Source organism: Gallus gallus, chromosome 24, assembly GCF_016699485.2.
Source record: "Gallus gallus isolate bGalGal1 chromosome 24, bGalGal1.mat.broiler.GRCg7b, whole genome shotgun sequence".
In the NCBI taxonomy this organism is placed as follows: domain Eukaryota; kingdom Metazoa; phylum Chordata; class Aves; order Galliformes; family Phasianidae; genus Gallus; species Gallus gallus.
In genome coordinates, this window is record NC_052555.1 from 2,977,379 (window position 1) to 2,991,084 (window position 13,706).

The 13,706-nt window shown below is 48.8% G+C and overlaps 1 protein-coding gene across 18 annotated transcripts in view; it reads right to left on the minus strand.

Moving 5' to 3' along the window:
- The window catches only part of GRAMD1B (GRAM domain containing 1B), a 110,824-nt gene that overhangs the window by 26,423 nt on the left and 70,695 nt on the right, over positions 1–13,706 (minus strand). For 8 of the 18 annotated variants that reach the window (XM_040652144.2, XM_040652142.2, XM_040652138.2 and 5 more), the window contains 4 exons: positions 9,923–10,133; positions 8,300–8,320; positions 3,054–3,074; positions 1,445–1,468 (listed from right to left, as the gene is read on the minus strand). In XM_040652144.2, coding sequence (XP_040508078.1) covers positions 1,445–1,468; positions 3,054–3,074; positions 8,300–8,320; positions 9,923–10,133 — 277 coding nt within the window. Of the gene's footprint in view, positions 1–1,444; positions 1,469–3,053; positions 3,075–8,299; positions 8,321–9,922; positions 10,134–13,706 lie in introns of those variants that run through there. The other 10 variants (XM_015298155.4, XM_040652146.2, XM_025143355.3 and 7 more) reach the window with 4 other exon arrangements.

The window sequence follows — 13,706 nt, forward strand, 5'->3', positions numbered from 1 at the left end:
AGGAGATGACTTTCTTCTTTGGCAAACGTCTCCAATTAGACTCTGATTTTAAGGACTTCTGCTGGGGGAATGATTCCTTCTAGCGACTTGTGGAGCTCCTGCATCCCACACTGCCAGCACGGCCTCATCCTCCATTTCACCAGAGAAAGGGGATGTGAACTCCCCACTGCTAAGCAAGTGGGGTCTGCAGAATAAGTCACATCTCTGTTTTGGTAAATGAAATCACAGAGAAAACCTGCTTGGGAGCTCTGTTCTTTCTTTAAAAGCAAAGTTAAAAACCTCTTTTAGGAGTAATAAACCAATCAATGATAATTTGGCACGTGGAGGATTCAAATTGCGTCCTGACAGATGAGCACAGATGGGTGAGGCCTAAAGCACTGCCAACAAGCTGTAATGTGCACGAAAGCAGTTCCTCCAAGCCAGGGGCTCCACGTCTGATGTTCCCCACCAAAGGCACGAGAAACACCTCAAGGACGTTTCTTTGCCACTGCTGGTGAGCTCAGCCAGCCCAGAGATGTTTGCTTTTCCACCCTGAGGGCACAAACACAAAGCAAATCCACCGAAGTTGAGTGCATTCATTCTGGTGTTCCTTTTCTAAAACCTCACAGCGAACCTGACCAGCTTGTACTCATCTCTGGAGAGCAAAGGGAAAGCACCAAGAGCACAGAAGGGCAGGTCTCTCTTGCCACATCAACCCATGAGCTTGGTTCACTCCCTTTCTCCCACTTGTCAGTCTGGTAGGGATGCCAATCCCAAAAAGCACTGCTAGGATCGACAGGAGAACACGCAAGGGTAAAAAAGTTGGTAACATATTAAGGAAAAAAAGTAGAAAAAAAAGGAATCTGGGAGAGAGAGAAGGAAGGCTTCCAATTGGCAAACAAGGGCATGGTACTACAAAGACAAAAAGACCAGTTAAAAGCAGCAAAAACTGAAGCCAGCATTCTGACCACTGATGCTCTGGGGAGCTCTGAGGACCGTTTGCTCTTTGAGGCAGGGACTGTACCTTTGGTCTGGCACCCAGGGCCACCAAAGTGACACAAGGAAGGTGGAGTGTTTGCTGCAAGCACAGAGAACTTCTTTTACAATGAAAGCAAGTGAGACAAATGAAACGGTGAGGCTTCACGATGGGGTTGCCTCCCCAGGTTCATTTCTAGAGCTGCTCTCAGTGTGCAAAATAAACAGAGGAATCAGACTGGTCCAAGTGCCAGAAAAATCCTGCTGGGAAGGAGCTGGCAAAGAAAAAGAAACTCTATGAAGGATTAGCAAATTTTTAGTATTAATACTGCCAATAGGATTTAATGCCTTCCTGGAGTTTGCAGCCCATCTGCGTCTCCACATTGCTGCTTTTATCTGGCCAGAACGTCTCTACTCACTAGGAACATGTTTTGTTTTCTAAAGGAAAATAATCGTGGGGGGAACCACAAAATATGCAGCCAGTGCTTACTCTCCGGATGTACTGTCTCTCATGCTGAAAATATATGGAGGAAAAACAAGAGAACAGAAAGATAAGATAGAGAGGACACAGAAACACGAGAGACCCACAGAAGCAGACCACAGCAAAGCATTGTGCAGCAGGGTGCGCATCTCAGCAGCTACAGCCTGACTCAGCTCTTGTGCAACAGCAGGAGTCACCTTGAGCCATGGCCATGGCCTCCATGTGTCTGGCTGGGCTGCCTACGTGCCCCAGCTGCCTCTGACTGCCATTTCTCTGCCAGCCTGCTCTCCTGTGCTTATCCTTCTCTCTCCGTGCCATTGCCTCCATGCCACTACCTGTTTCTGAGGTCAGCTCTTGCCTGCCCATGCAACTATCTACCTCGCAATCTGATTATCCACCTTGGCTCTTCCCTCCAACAAAAGGAGTCTGCAGTGATGTTGCTGCCAAGAGGACAGCTGTTCTCTGTTCACACGTCTCTCTTTCCCCTCTGCAGCCCTCCCCACTGAATTCCCTTCTCTTTTTGGGGAGGCCTGCCCACTTCCTACCAGGAGCACAAAAAACTCCTGCATCAAACCAGATACGTTTAACACCTGGAATAATCAGCAAATAGGATTTCACCCCAAAGACATAGCAGGCTTATCACTTAGTTATTACTGAAGCAGAAGGGGTAAGGTGCAAAAAGAAGAGAAAAACAAAAAAGCACCTCCTCCTTCGCTGGTAGCAAAGAGCATGCTCCATCAGGAGCCCCCCTCTGACGTGTCTGTCCAGCAACTCAGACCCATGATCCCAGACAAACCAAAGCTGCTGTTAATGCTGACAAGACCTCAGCCTCCTGCCATGATGCTCCCCAGCCAGGGCACAAGATGCCACAGCTACACAGCATGGTACCTAACAAGCCACGCAAAGGACTTCCAGAGAAGGCAGAAAAATCCTGGTGCTGGTTATTTGAAGTCTGCCCCTCATGCCTATGTCAGATCTGAGCGCGTCGTAGCAGCTAAAAGCCCTGGTTCTTCTGTCTCATGCTGCAGGAAGGTGGGAATGCTGCAGAACACGGAGTGGCTGCTGCATTTGGCTGCAAAGGCACTGCGCTGCTGGCAGCTGCCCTAAAGAGCCTGAGGGTAGGGTTCAACCATGCAAAGGTGACTGACTATGGGAATGTGCAAACTACCAGCTGTGTGCCTACAACACTGCTACTCATGCTCGCAGAACAAAAATAAGATTGAAGCAGAAGCAAAAGATAAACCATCTTTGCTTTTCTGTGAGATCAACAGAAAGTAATTCCTCTCTTGCCCCACTCCACCCTGAGATGCAAAGGGTTTGTATGGTGGCAGCTCTGTTTGTCACCACATCAAGACCAACCCTGATAGGGAAATGGAATGTACAGGGTGTAGAGATAATCAAAAGAGTGACTGGAAGGACGAAGCTCTTGCTCCTTGTTACTGGCACCCCTTCCCTTAGGATGCCAGCTGTCCTTTGCCAGTTCTGAGCCATTTCCATCTCTTCTTTTCAGAAATGGTCAGTGTGCCCCACTGCCACTGCAAAGCCCCTTTGCACCTTCCCCCCCACCCAGGCACCCAGCCCACTTTCACCCAGGGACAAGAGAAACGGGAGTACTTACATTATACCAACTCTGGCTTTTCTGTAAGGACAAAATAAAAGAGAAGCATTAGTTAGCACAGAGATCTTAGGATCAAAAAGAAAGACGGACAGAGAAACCAGGTCCAATCTGGTTTGCGTAATTAGCGAAGTGAAAGTGAGATTAAACAGGAGATTTCAATGAATTTCACAGCACGGTCTAACACAGCTATTTGCAGTTACAGAAACAAAGATCAAATCCAGGAGCAAGAATCTATCATAGGAAACAGTTCAGGCTAATGTGTGCATGTCCACATGCACGCACACGCACACAAACCTGTGCCCATGCTGCAATCCCTTCTGCAGAACAGCAGCGCCCACTAGCAACAGAGGAGCTCATCATAATCACTGCCACACATCTCTGTTCGAGGCTTTATTCTCCAAGCCTGCAGCCTAGGTTGGGAAAATCACACTGATTCGAATGGACCTGCTGCAAACAACAACCCTTGGAGAACTCTCGGAATGCAGGGAGACCATTTTACTCACAGCAGCCATCAGCCAACACTTTCAGTAGTATTTTCATTTTAAAAGGGAGACACGTATAGGGACAAGAACATTGCTGAAGGAAAGCAACAGAAAAGCTGAACGGAAAAAAAAAGGAGACTTATTTGCAGAATTGTAGCGCATGGTGTTTTGCATCATCTGCACATGTACATTTTTGTCCTTGTTACAGCATTTCAGATGGTTTCACGATAGGCCACATGTCGCATTGGAGCATCTGAAAAGGCTCACTCGGCTTGGAAAGTCACTCTTGGTCATTTTCAGCCAGAGGTGCGGTTTTTCAGCACAGAGGGAGGAAGAAACGAGCTTCACACTCCCACTCCAGCAAGGCTGGCTTTCCAATGTCAGGACACAGAGCAGAAGCATCCCCACGGCTGGGGCAGATTGACCCCAGAACAGCAAAGCGTGGGGCACCACAGCCTTACACCATTAGCAGTGCTGAGCCACGGGGCACAGCATCAGCACTGCGGGTGCCAGCAGCCCCACAGCTGTGCCCATCCCTTCCTCTGACCCACAGCCACACATCTGCATGGCACCCGGCCCAGTTCTGCTGAATGGCCAAAGACAGAAGCAATGCCTTATTGCACTCCTTTCTTTGAAGACATCTTGCTTCTGACTTTGGACTGGGAGTATTGTTCAGTTTGATACCCCATTCAGGCTAGAATACAAAGGCAAAAAAACTCATCTCAGACTTTTAAGGGAGTCTGGGAAAGTTTCACTCAGAGAGCCAAGTTCCTACTGCCAGAAACACAGAAATCAGCTGCAGTGGGATAGCCCACAACAGGAGCAATGACGCCCATCACGTTTTACCATAAGAAAGTAAGTGCAGAGTGTTAATGAGAACAGATTGGACCAGAGACTGCTATGAAGACATGCTTTGCCTACACTGCTCTCCTCCCTGCTCACAGTTTCCTGTGCTCCCTGTACACCACTGCACCCAGTTAACCTCTCTGGCATCTGGATCCCACACCCAAGTGGCAGCCAACCCTTCCCAAGGACTGCTTGCCACGTTGGGCACTTTGGCCAGTTGGGAAATCATCCTGTTTACTGCACTGGTCTCCAATGAAAATCCCCACAGTAACATGGAATAAGTCACAAAACAAACCACAACGATTTGATACTTGAAAGAGCAACACTCCTAAGGCCTTTCCCCAAACCCAGGGGAAAAGATATGAGCTGAAGAGCTGAATACACTCTGTAGCTCATTAACTAACCAGAGGAATCTTTCTCTTACTTGCTACACTTCCCCATATTTGGCCATACCCTCCATTCATAAACTGTCCAGCTGAAGCCATCCTTCTCTGCAGGGGGACAAGGAAAAGCCATTCCCAGCAGTGGCTCCTCTGGAGCATCTTCCCTCTTCCACACCTTTAGATGGATACCCAAGCTTCATCTTTTGCTTCAAGTTTTCTAAATGTGAGGAGAATCCAAAGAAGGGCAAAACTAAGTGTATCACTACTCTGTGATAACCTGACTTCTTAAATCCAACTTCAACTGCATTCAACTTTAAAAAGAACAAAGGTATATCACTGAGTGTCAGAGTGTTGAGGGCTGCAAACTGCAAAAATCAAGAGACAGTACAGCAGAGGGGGGTGAGAAAGAGAAAGGAAAAACATATTCTTACTTTGAGCAGGTTAAGTCTGTCATACTGGAAAAAGAAACCATAAGCATTAGAACAGAAAAGATAAAATAAAGCAGGAAGGCAGGAAGGGAGCTGCACACAGAAGTGGAAAAGATGCCACTGGTTTGCAGAGGTGATGCTGTGGGAGCTGACACAGCAGAACGTGTAGTTACATGGTGGCTGTAAGCAGGAAGAGCTTTGGAGAAGTTGAGAAAGGAGATAAATGGGGGATTTATGAGCCTCTAATGACTGCCCCTGAATCTCCATGGGTTAATAATCCTGTATTTGCTTGGAAAGTTACAGCTTTACAGTGCAGATGGGAAGCGGTGGATCACATGAATGAAGTTCGGCTTGCTAGCTTGAAGCCAACAGAAGTTTCCATCTTTTAGCACTACAGGGAGCAGGATCACAATCCCTCCTACATACTTCTGCTGCCAGAGGAACAGAAACGTTCTGCCAAGTGAATGACATGCCATGGGCTATAGATACACCACTAAGTCCATTTTATAACCGGGGAAATAGGGGCACAGAGCCAGGGTGAGGGCACAGAGCTCTGATTACATTCCAGAGCCCTTCCTCCTGGTCTGCAGATCTACACTATTCACCTCTCTTCCGTATCCCTATAACTCAAACAAATGGATGCACTTTATTCTCAGACTCCTCACCTCCGTTCAGAATGAGCAGAATACCTACAGGGGGATTGTGCCGCCCAGCAGGAGGATTACATGGGAAGACACAGCCAAACTCTTCTCAAAACTGACACTAAAAGGACAAGGTGCAACAGTCATATGCTGCAGTAAGGGAAATCCTACTTGGATAAAGCCTGTTCACAGCAAGAGTGGTTAAGCACTGGAGCAGGGACCCAGCAAGGCTGTGATATCTCCATTGAAAACACAGAGGAGTCTCTGGGCAACTCAGTCTAACCAAATCACCCCCGCTTTGAACAGGAATTTGGACCAGAGACCTTCAGAGACCCCTCCCCACCTAATTGGCTCTACAGACTTCCGAGTCCGCATTGCTATTAGGTACAGACGGGAAGGGAAGCACCTTGAAAGATCTGCAACAGAGATGAAATCACTTTTATCTTTGTGCAAGAGCAAAAGAGTTAAAAATACATCATCTCACTGTTGGCAGCAAGCAAAATCCCTTCGTTCCCTGAGCCCAGAAAGCTGTTTCAGGAGCAGCAGTGTTCGCCTAAGGCTGAGACAGGCTTACAAATCATCTGGTCCATGCCACGGTGGTGGATGGCAAGGGAAACCAGCTCCAGGAAAGGCCTCCTACAGATGCAATCCAGTGCTTAAAAACTCCTGGTGAAGCGCTCCCTCTGATGGCAGCACTGCAGCACGGCAATCAGCTCAACAGACAAAAGAGGGCAAGGGACTTCAAGCAGAGCTGTCAGCGGTTGTATAAACACAGCATCAAACTCATGGGCTCAAGCTGTTTCGTTTCATCAGCGAGACAGGTTGGAAAATCAGACTGTTCTTCTTCTTGCAGAAGAGGGGTGGGGAGAGGAGAAGAGGCTGAGAAAGGAGATTTTACCACGTGTGCCCCTCCTCTCTTTGTTCCCAGCCTTTCCCCATCTTAAACAGGTTATCTTCGTGGCGTGGGGAGAGGCAGGGAGCTCACTGCACCCCATTCTCTCATACCAAAAAGGGCCATTTTGTGGAGCATGGGGTGAGAGTCTGGCTGGGGCGGGGGGTCGGAGCAGGAGCTTTGACATGGGCTGGCAGAGCCCAGGACCCCCTTCTCTGCATCTGCTTTCCATGCACCAGCAACTCACCTCAGCTCCATCTTCCTTTTGTTTCCCTAGCTGTTATAAAGCATTTTTTTTTTCTCTCTGCAAGCTCATCACAGCAGCAATACAAACACACTGCACGCATCACTCCTACCAAGGCTCTTCCCACCTCTCCTCTGCTTGGCCGAGCACCTCCAGCCCAGCCCAGCCTGCCCACGTGCCTCTACTCACCAGCAAGACCTGCAGGGCTCTGCCACCCCACACCTGTCTTCCATAGAAGTGGCGTCACACCTCACCTCAGATCTTAGGCCCACAGTCCTCTTTAGTAGCACCCAAGCTAGAGTCACCATGCAAAAGACAACCTGTCTAAAGAAAGACATGAAGTTCCCAGCAGCCACCAGCAATCATGCAAGACAGAGCTGGCTACAAGGGGCGTTCTGACCAAGGAAAAACAGTAAAATAGTACTGTAAACTTCACTGCTTACTAGGAGCTTGCCTAGAACTGAATCCAAGGTATCAGCTGGGGAAAAGCCAAGACACTAATTTGGCAGATTATGAAGCCATCCAAGCCATTCTAACTTCAACTTCACTTGCATTCACATGTGGAAATGCCAACAGCCTGACACTTTGTCCAATAAGCATCCCAACAGCGTTTCTGATTTTTCCACTCCTCTGAGGGCAGCATGGAGATTTGAGATCACATCTCAGATGAGCTTATCTCCAATCCAAGCACCCACAGAGGGATTTTCTACTTGTGACCTTTCAGAGCGAGCCCATGAATTCTCACAATTCATTTGGGACGAGTCTGTTCTACCAGGTTTAAGCTGGGTTCATTTGAAATCACTGATCTTTAATATTTACATCACACAGAAAAACATGCAAGGTCAGTAAACTGAGATCAATGGCCTCAAATCAACTCTTCATCATAAAAAAAAAAAGGAAAAGCAAACAGTTCAGTTGGGGAGATCAACTCCCATTTCCAAAAGGCATGAAGAAGAGAGGAAAGAGGATGGATTATGGTACAGTTCAGCCTACCAAAGCCAGAGGATCTCTCCCTGTAAAGACAGCAACTCGTTTTAAGGGAGAGGGAAAGCAAATCTTAAAACGAAGCCTAAAATTACTTGGAAGCAATTGAAGGAGCATGGGGAAACAGGCCAGTTTTCACACCATGTGAGCAAATATTAACGAGATCCCAGTGATATAAGTGAAACCAGCTTCTCAGCTACAGGCATCGGGGTGAGCTCTTGCTGACATTCTCACAGCCGTGCCAGGAGAATGCCTTACTGGAGTCACTGCTCAGTACCACGGGGAGGGTTTCTGCAGGATGAGACAATTCTACAGTGGGGCACAGGAGAGAAAAAAGAAGGCTTACTTTGGAGAGGCGCTTGTGTGACTTAATCGGAGAGAAAGCATGCAGGAATGAAAAGAGAGAAATTAAAGAAAGAAGAAAAATTACCTCACGATTCAAGAGAAGGAAAACCCACAAACCCAACAGACAGCATCGCATCCCTCCCACTTCCACTTCCTTTCCTTGTTAAAAGCACCGTGAATTATTATTAAAATATACTATTAAGCATCACTAGTCACTGCGTTGTTAAGAATCACATTCCCGTGGCCTAGAGTCACAGCACATCACAGCCAGGGCAATGCAACTCATCTCAGGAACACCCCTTGCTGAGGATGCAATTGCCCTGAGAGACTGACCCCCAGCGTGGCAATGAACACAGGGAGCATTCTGCCTCCTCCCACCTGTATGGCTCCCTTCTGGGGACAGACTGCCCATGCACACAGGCCTGACAGTACCATCACGCCCATGGGCATCCTCCTCCACCCTGGGGTGGTAGCTGAAGGTTACTGGGCACACAGGAAGCAAGTCTGACCTCAAGGGCAGCCCCAGAACTGCCTAGCCTCAAATGAATTGTCCAGAGAAATTCCTTCATCCCATCTTTTTAACATATATCCTCCTTCCTTAGAGGTGAGAGAGCAATTCAGCCCAGGGAGTGTGGGCCAGTGGATCCAGTTTCTTTTGCTGACGGTGAATACCAAGAGGAGTGGATGAAGACTTTTTATGCACGTGACACAATCCAGCAATAAGTTGGGCAAAGGACCCAACAGCTCATTGCCCACAAGCCAGCATTTATGCCACAGTCATCTGTGACACTGTGGAGTGGTTCAGGGTGAAATATTTCACTTCGTAAAATGAGTAAAAAGCAAACGCTCCTGGCAGCTGCTACACCATTGACGTTAGCATTATTATCAAAGGTTACCCTTGGTTCCCACAGCCCTCATCTGCTTCACCAAATTCCACTGTTCACAGGAAATTAGGAGTCCCCACAGCTGAAACCCTCATCCTTCCAGTACAGCAAAGACAAGGCTGATACTGGCTCCAATACTGCCAAAGGACAGAGCCCTTTCTGAGGAAAAGTACCATCTGTCCAAGATTCCCATGCAGTTTGTCAGACACCTGTAATATTGTACCACTAAGAGACACTGTGCAGAGGACTAGCAAACTGATTCTATGCAGCTTGAACCTCATCTCAACATGGCTTGGCCAGGACTGGAGAGATGCGTGGGCTTTTTACAAGCTGTCTGCACAGAGGAATCTTCATGTGTTCCATGACCCTTCGTGATCTAGTTGATAAAGAGCAATTGCTACAGCTGATTTTCAAGGTCTTATTCAAAATCACAGAGCCTGCCAAGAAAACAGGGCCCTGACTGCAAAATGGTTAGCCTACAAAAGCCAGTTTTGAGCCACAGTCCATCAATTCATCAGCAATTCACGGACCGAGTTCACTGAAAGGATGACAGAGGGTAGGTCTGACCTACCCAGATGGCCTCCAGTCGGAGTTCTTACAATCACGATAGGGGAAGAAGGAGGGTTAGCCAGAGGTATATAAAAAAAGATGGCACTGGACAAAGCCAGTGCACCACATTACAGAGCTTACAGCACTGGACACGTGTGCATCTTGACCAAGGCTATTTGCTCGCTCCTTACCTTGGAGTTCTTGGCCCCACTGCGGCCTGACTGAGAGGAACAGCTCCGCTGTACACCCTGCTCCGGCGTGGAAGGGGATTTGTCTGACGAGTGGTCTGAGCCTTTTTCCACCATGGTGTCTCCTTGGGAGTCCTGCGGTGTTGGGGACCGGGAGCGTTTGCGCAGGATGGGGGAGCAGGCAGGCGTGCTGCGGTTTGAGTTACTGGCAGTACTGCAGATAGAAAGACAGAGAGCAGCTGTCAACCTTCAGCTCCAAGAGAAAGCAAATGCTGCACTCTCCCTTGAGGAGAAGCGTTACCCAGAGGTGTCTCCAATATCACAGCAGATAAAGCTGCCCAAAGCCACATACCCACTGCCATGCTTGGGACTGATCTCTCCCACTGAAGTCAGGCAGCAGGCAGGTATCACTCACTGACAGCGACTGGAACTCCAGCTGCCTGTCAGTGCCTTTTTCCACCCACCCTTCAACTGATCTATCCGCAGAGAAGACGGGGGGAAAATGAACTCGTTCTCTCCTGTAGGCTCTCAGACTTGAAAATGATGAAGTGAGCTCAGAAAACCTCAACCTGTGCTCAAGAACAAGGGAGATGTCAGCACGCTCACCATACAGGCCCACCCTACCCCTCCTTTATTTTTTATTTCGGCAGGAGCGTGCACAAAAAAAGGAACCTTATCTTTTAGGAAATGCTCCATTAAAGTTCATCAGAACCCCTGGGGCACTGCGGGAGGATGGGGTTGCCACCGCAGTTGATGCAGTCATGATTTCCTGTATCAAACCATCCTTTTCCCACACCAGTTAAAGTTAGCACGAAAACGGTTCACCGGAACAGAAAACCTTTCATGACTTAAAAAAAGTAAAAGAAGAAAAGGAAAGAGATTCACGGAAACGATGAACCATTGAGGGGAATGGAACTTCTCATCCCATGCCTTCCGCCAATGCCCCAGCACTGAAAGCAGAAAGCCAGTTCTGTATTTACACAGAGCTGAGCAGCAATCCCAGTGTAAGACAGGAAAACTCAGATCCCCTCCCCCCCACCCCGGTTCCTCCTCTTTGATGTCTTTTTTCCTGCCAGACTCCTCCAAACACCACATCTATCACCATATTCTATGCTGCAGCACCGGCAGCACTTCAGGTCTATGATGAAGTGAAAACACTACAGCCTTTCTGCCTTATTAAAAAGCACAGAAGTACCAGATTTCTTCGCAGACTTTCAGCTGACCCAACTCAAACAGGCATTGCCCTCCTGCTGCTACCTTTCCTGGCTAAATTTAAGAAGCACCAATTATGACTTCTAACAACCCAACACAGCTGCATCTACGTCCATCAGCCACCATCACCAGCTACGTGCACAAGGTGCTGTGCAAAGGGCACTGCATCCTGCACTTCATTAGGAGTGCTTCCAGAGACGGAAATGGTTTCAAATTGCCATTCCTATGCTGATTAATAATTCCAGATTCGGAGGCTGTAATGCTCCTGTTCATGCTGCGTAATTGCTTATCTGGCATTACAGCAAATTTCCTCAATCCTGCCTCAGCATGCTCGACTCAACGCAAACTGATTTGAGAGGTCCCCTGAATTACAAGAGAGGAATCTGAATCGAGCATTCCTGAGGCACATATCACTGTGCTGGATTGCTCTGAACGGACATTCTCGTTTTCTGCTGCAGCCCTACAAAACTTGAGCTCCTCACGCACCGCCTCCTTTCCATTTGCAGCTCACGGGAGCTCACACACAAGTTTCACTTTGAGTTTCAGCTTCGAGCAACTCTATAAAGACCAGGTCACATTCAGCCAGGGCTCCACTCGTTACAATTATGACAGAGCACTGAATTCTGCCTCTTTCTAAAGTAAAGCATAGGATAACCAGTGCTAAAGCTGGGTAGAGAAGCATCGTGCACATGTGAAACTCAGATGAAACCTGCCAAAATGTAATCAAATGATAAATGAGACTGACTTTGCCTCCCGTGGGCTGCAATAAATCAATACTCATTTCGATGTACACTCACACAGACACGAAAAACACATTCTCAGCTCTCCCTCGCGTGCTTCAAGGCTGCCTGCAGCACGCCCAGCCCAGGGTGGCGTGTGGCTGAGATGGCCAGCTCATGCTGATGGCTCAAGGACTTGCAGAGCTCCTCCAGTGGGTTTTTTGGCCATGCCTGAGTAACCCAAGCTGCTTCAGCTCCACAGCAGCTGGAACATAGGTGCTCATCCAGCTCGGCGTGCCCTGCCTGTGCCAGTGCCAGCTCTGCCAAAAGGAACCTCTGAGAGCATACCGGCCTTGGAATTTGCTTTCCACTCACCAAGCATCTTCTGGGTGCCCTATAAAACTAAATGAGCCCTCTGTACAGCCCCACAAACCTGCAGCCCTCCATCCCAAGCCCCTCAAAACCCCCTCTGCCGCTGCTGCTCCTGCAGCCCCAAGTTTGAACCCGGCCCAAGGCACAGCCATGACGAACGCTTGTTGCAGTTGCCATGGTGACCGAGGCCTGCAATTGAACCAGGAATCGGGCGCCTGAAATGCCAAAACGACTTGACCCACTTTGACAATAAAAAAAACAAAAAACAAAAAAATAATAGTAATAAATAATGCTTTACAGAACTAATTGAGCAGAGAGCATTCAGGGCCTCGCACACCCCTGGGGAGCAGCCTTCAGCGGATGCAGCAGGCCGAGAGAAGGACGGAACACAAACAAGCCCACCTAGGAAGCACCCCTGAACTGCAACCCCCAGCCAAGCACAGCCCCCCATGGGCTGTATCTGCTGAAGGGCCTCTGCCCCCCGGCTCATGCAGCAGCGTGGTACAGCCATGCTGTGGGCACAGCGCTGGGCTCCTCGCAGGTAGCGATCAGCCGGGATTAAGAGGACGCAACGCAAATCCATTCCCATCTTGCAGCTGCAGAATGCGAACTAAAACTCAGCCGGTCGTAATCGCTGTGTTAGGAGGGTGCTGAAGGGTTTGGCAGGAGGGCGGCTTGTGGGAACAAGGGGCAGCTTCACTCACACAGAGCTCCCTGCCTCGCTGCCACCACCCGCTTCCCAGAAGGCAGACGCAGACCGGTGACACCATTTCCTGCTGTGTATTTCTAACCCTCTCAGACTTCCTGAAGAAAGTCCTGATCAGGAAAGCTAATCGCAGCCTCCACCACTGCCACGGTTCCCAGAGGAACTTGCTTTGCCAGAACAGAGGGTGCAGAAGCTGCACGTCCCCCCACAGCCCAGGGCACCCACCTGTCAGCACGCAACAGGGGCCCCAGATGGGGCAATGGGCAGCACTGCAATCATCAGGCTTCATTCTGCACAGTGCTGAGTGCTACATCTGTGAAGAAGCAAAGAACTTAAGCACGCATTTAGCTCCGTGTAGGGGCCCACTGAAATCGAGGCTGCAAACAAAGTCAGGCCTGTGCTTACATGCTTTCAAGGACGAAGGATATCCTCACACAAAACAGAAGTGTGCTGGTAAAGCCTCAAAAAGAGCAGGAAATAACACAAGGTCAAGAAGGCACCTCAAGCCTGGCTGTCTGACAAAAAGAGTTAATTCTGCTCAGCAGCAGCTAGCAAAGGGGTTAATTAGACGCCCACAAAAATGCTTTTCTCTGATACAGTCTGACATCAGTGGAAAAAGATGAGGTTCAGAAACTCATTATGCAGCCCACCAAGCAGCAAGCAGATGGCAGCAACTTTTGGTCATCACCAACCTACATGGATTGATCATCTGAGAACGAAACCCTCCATGCACTCCTTGGTTTGCCCTTGTTCTAAAGGCAATAACAGGATGCTATGC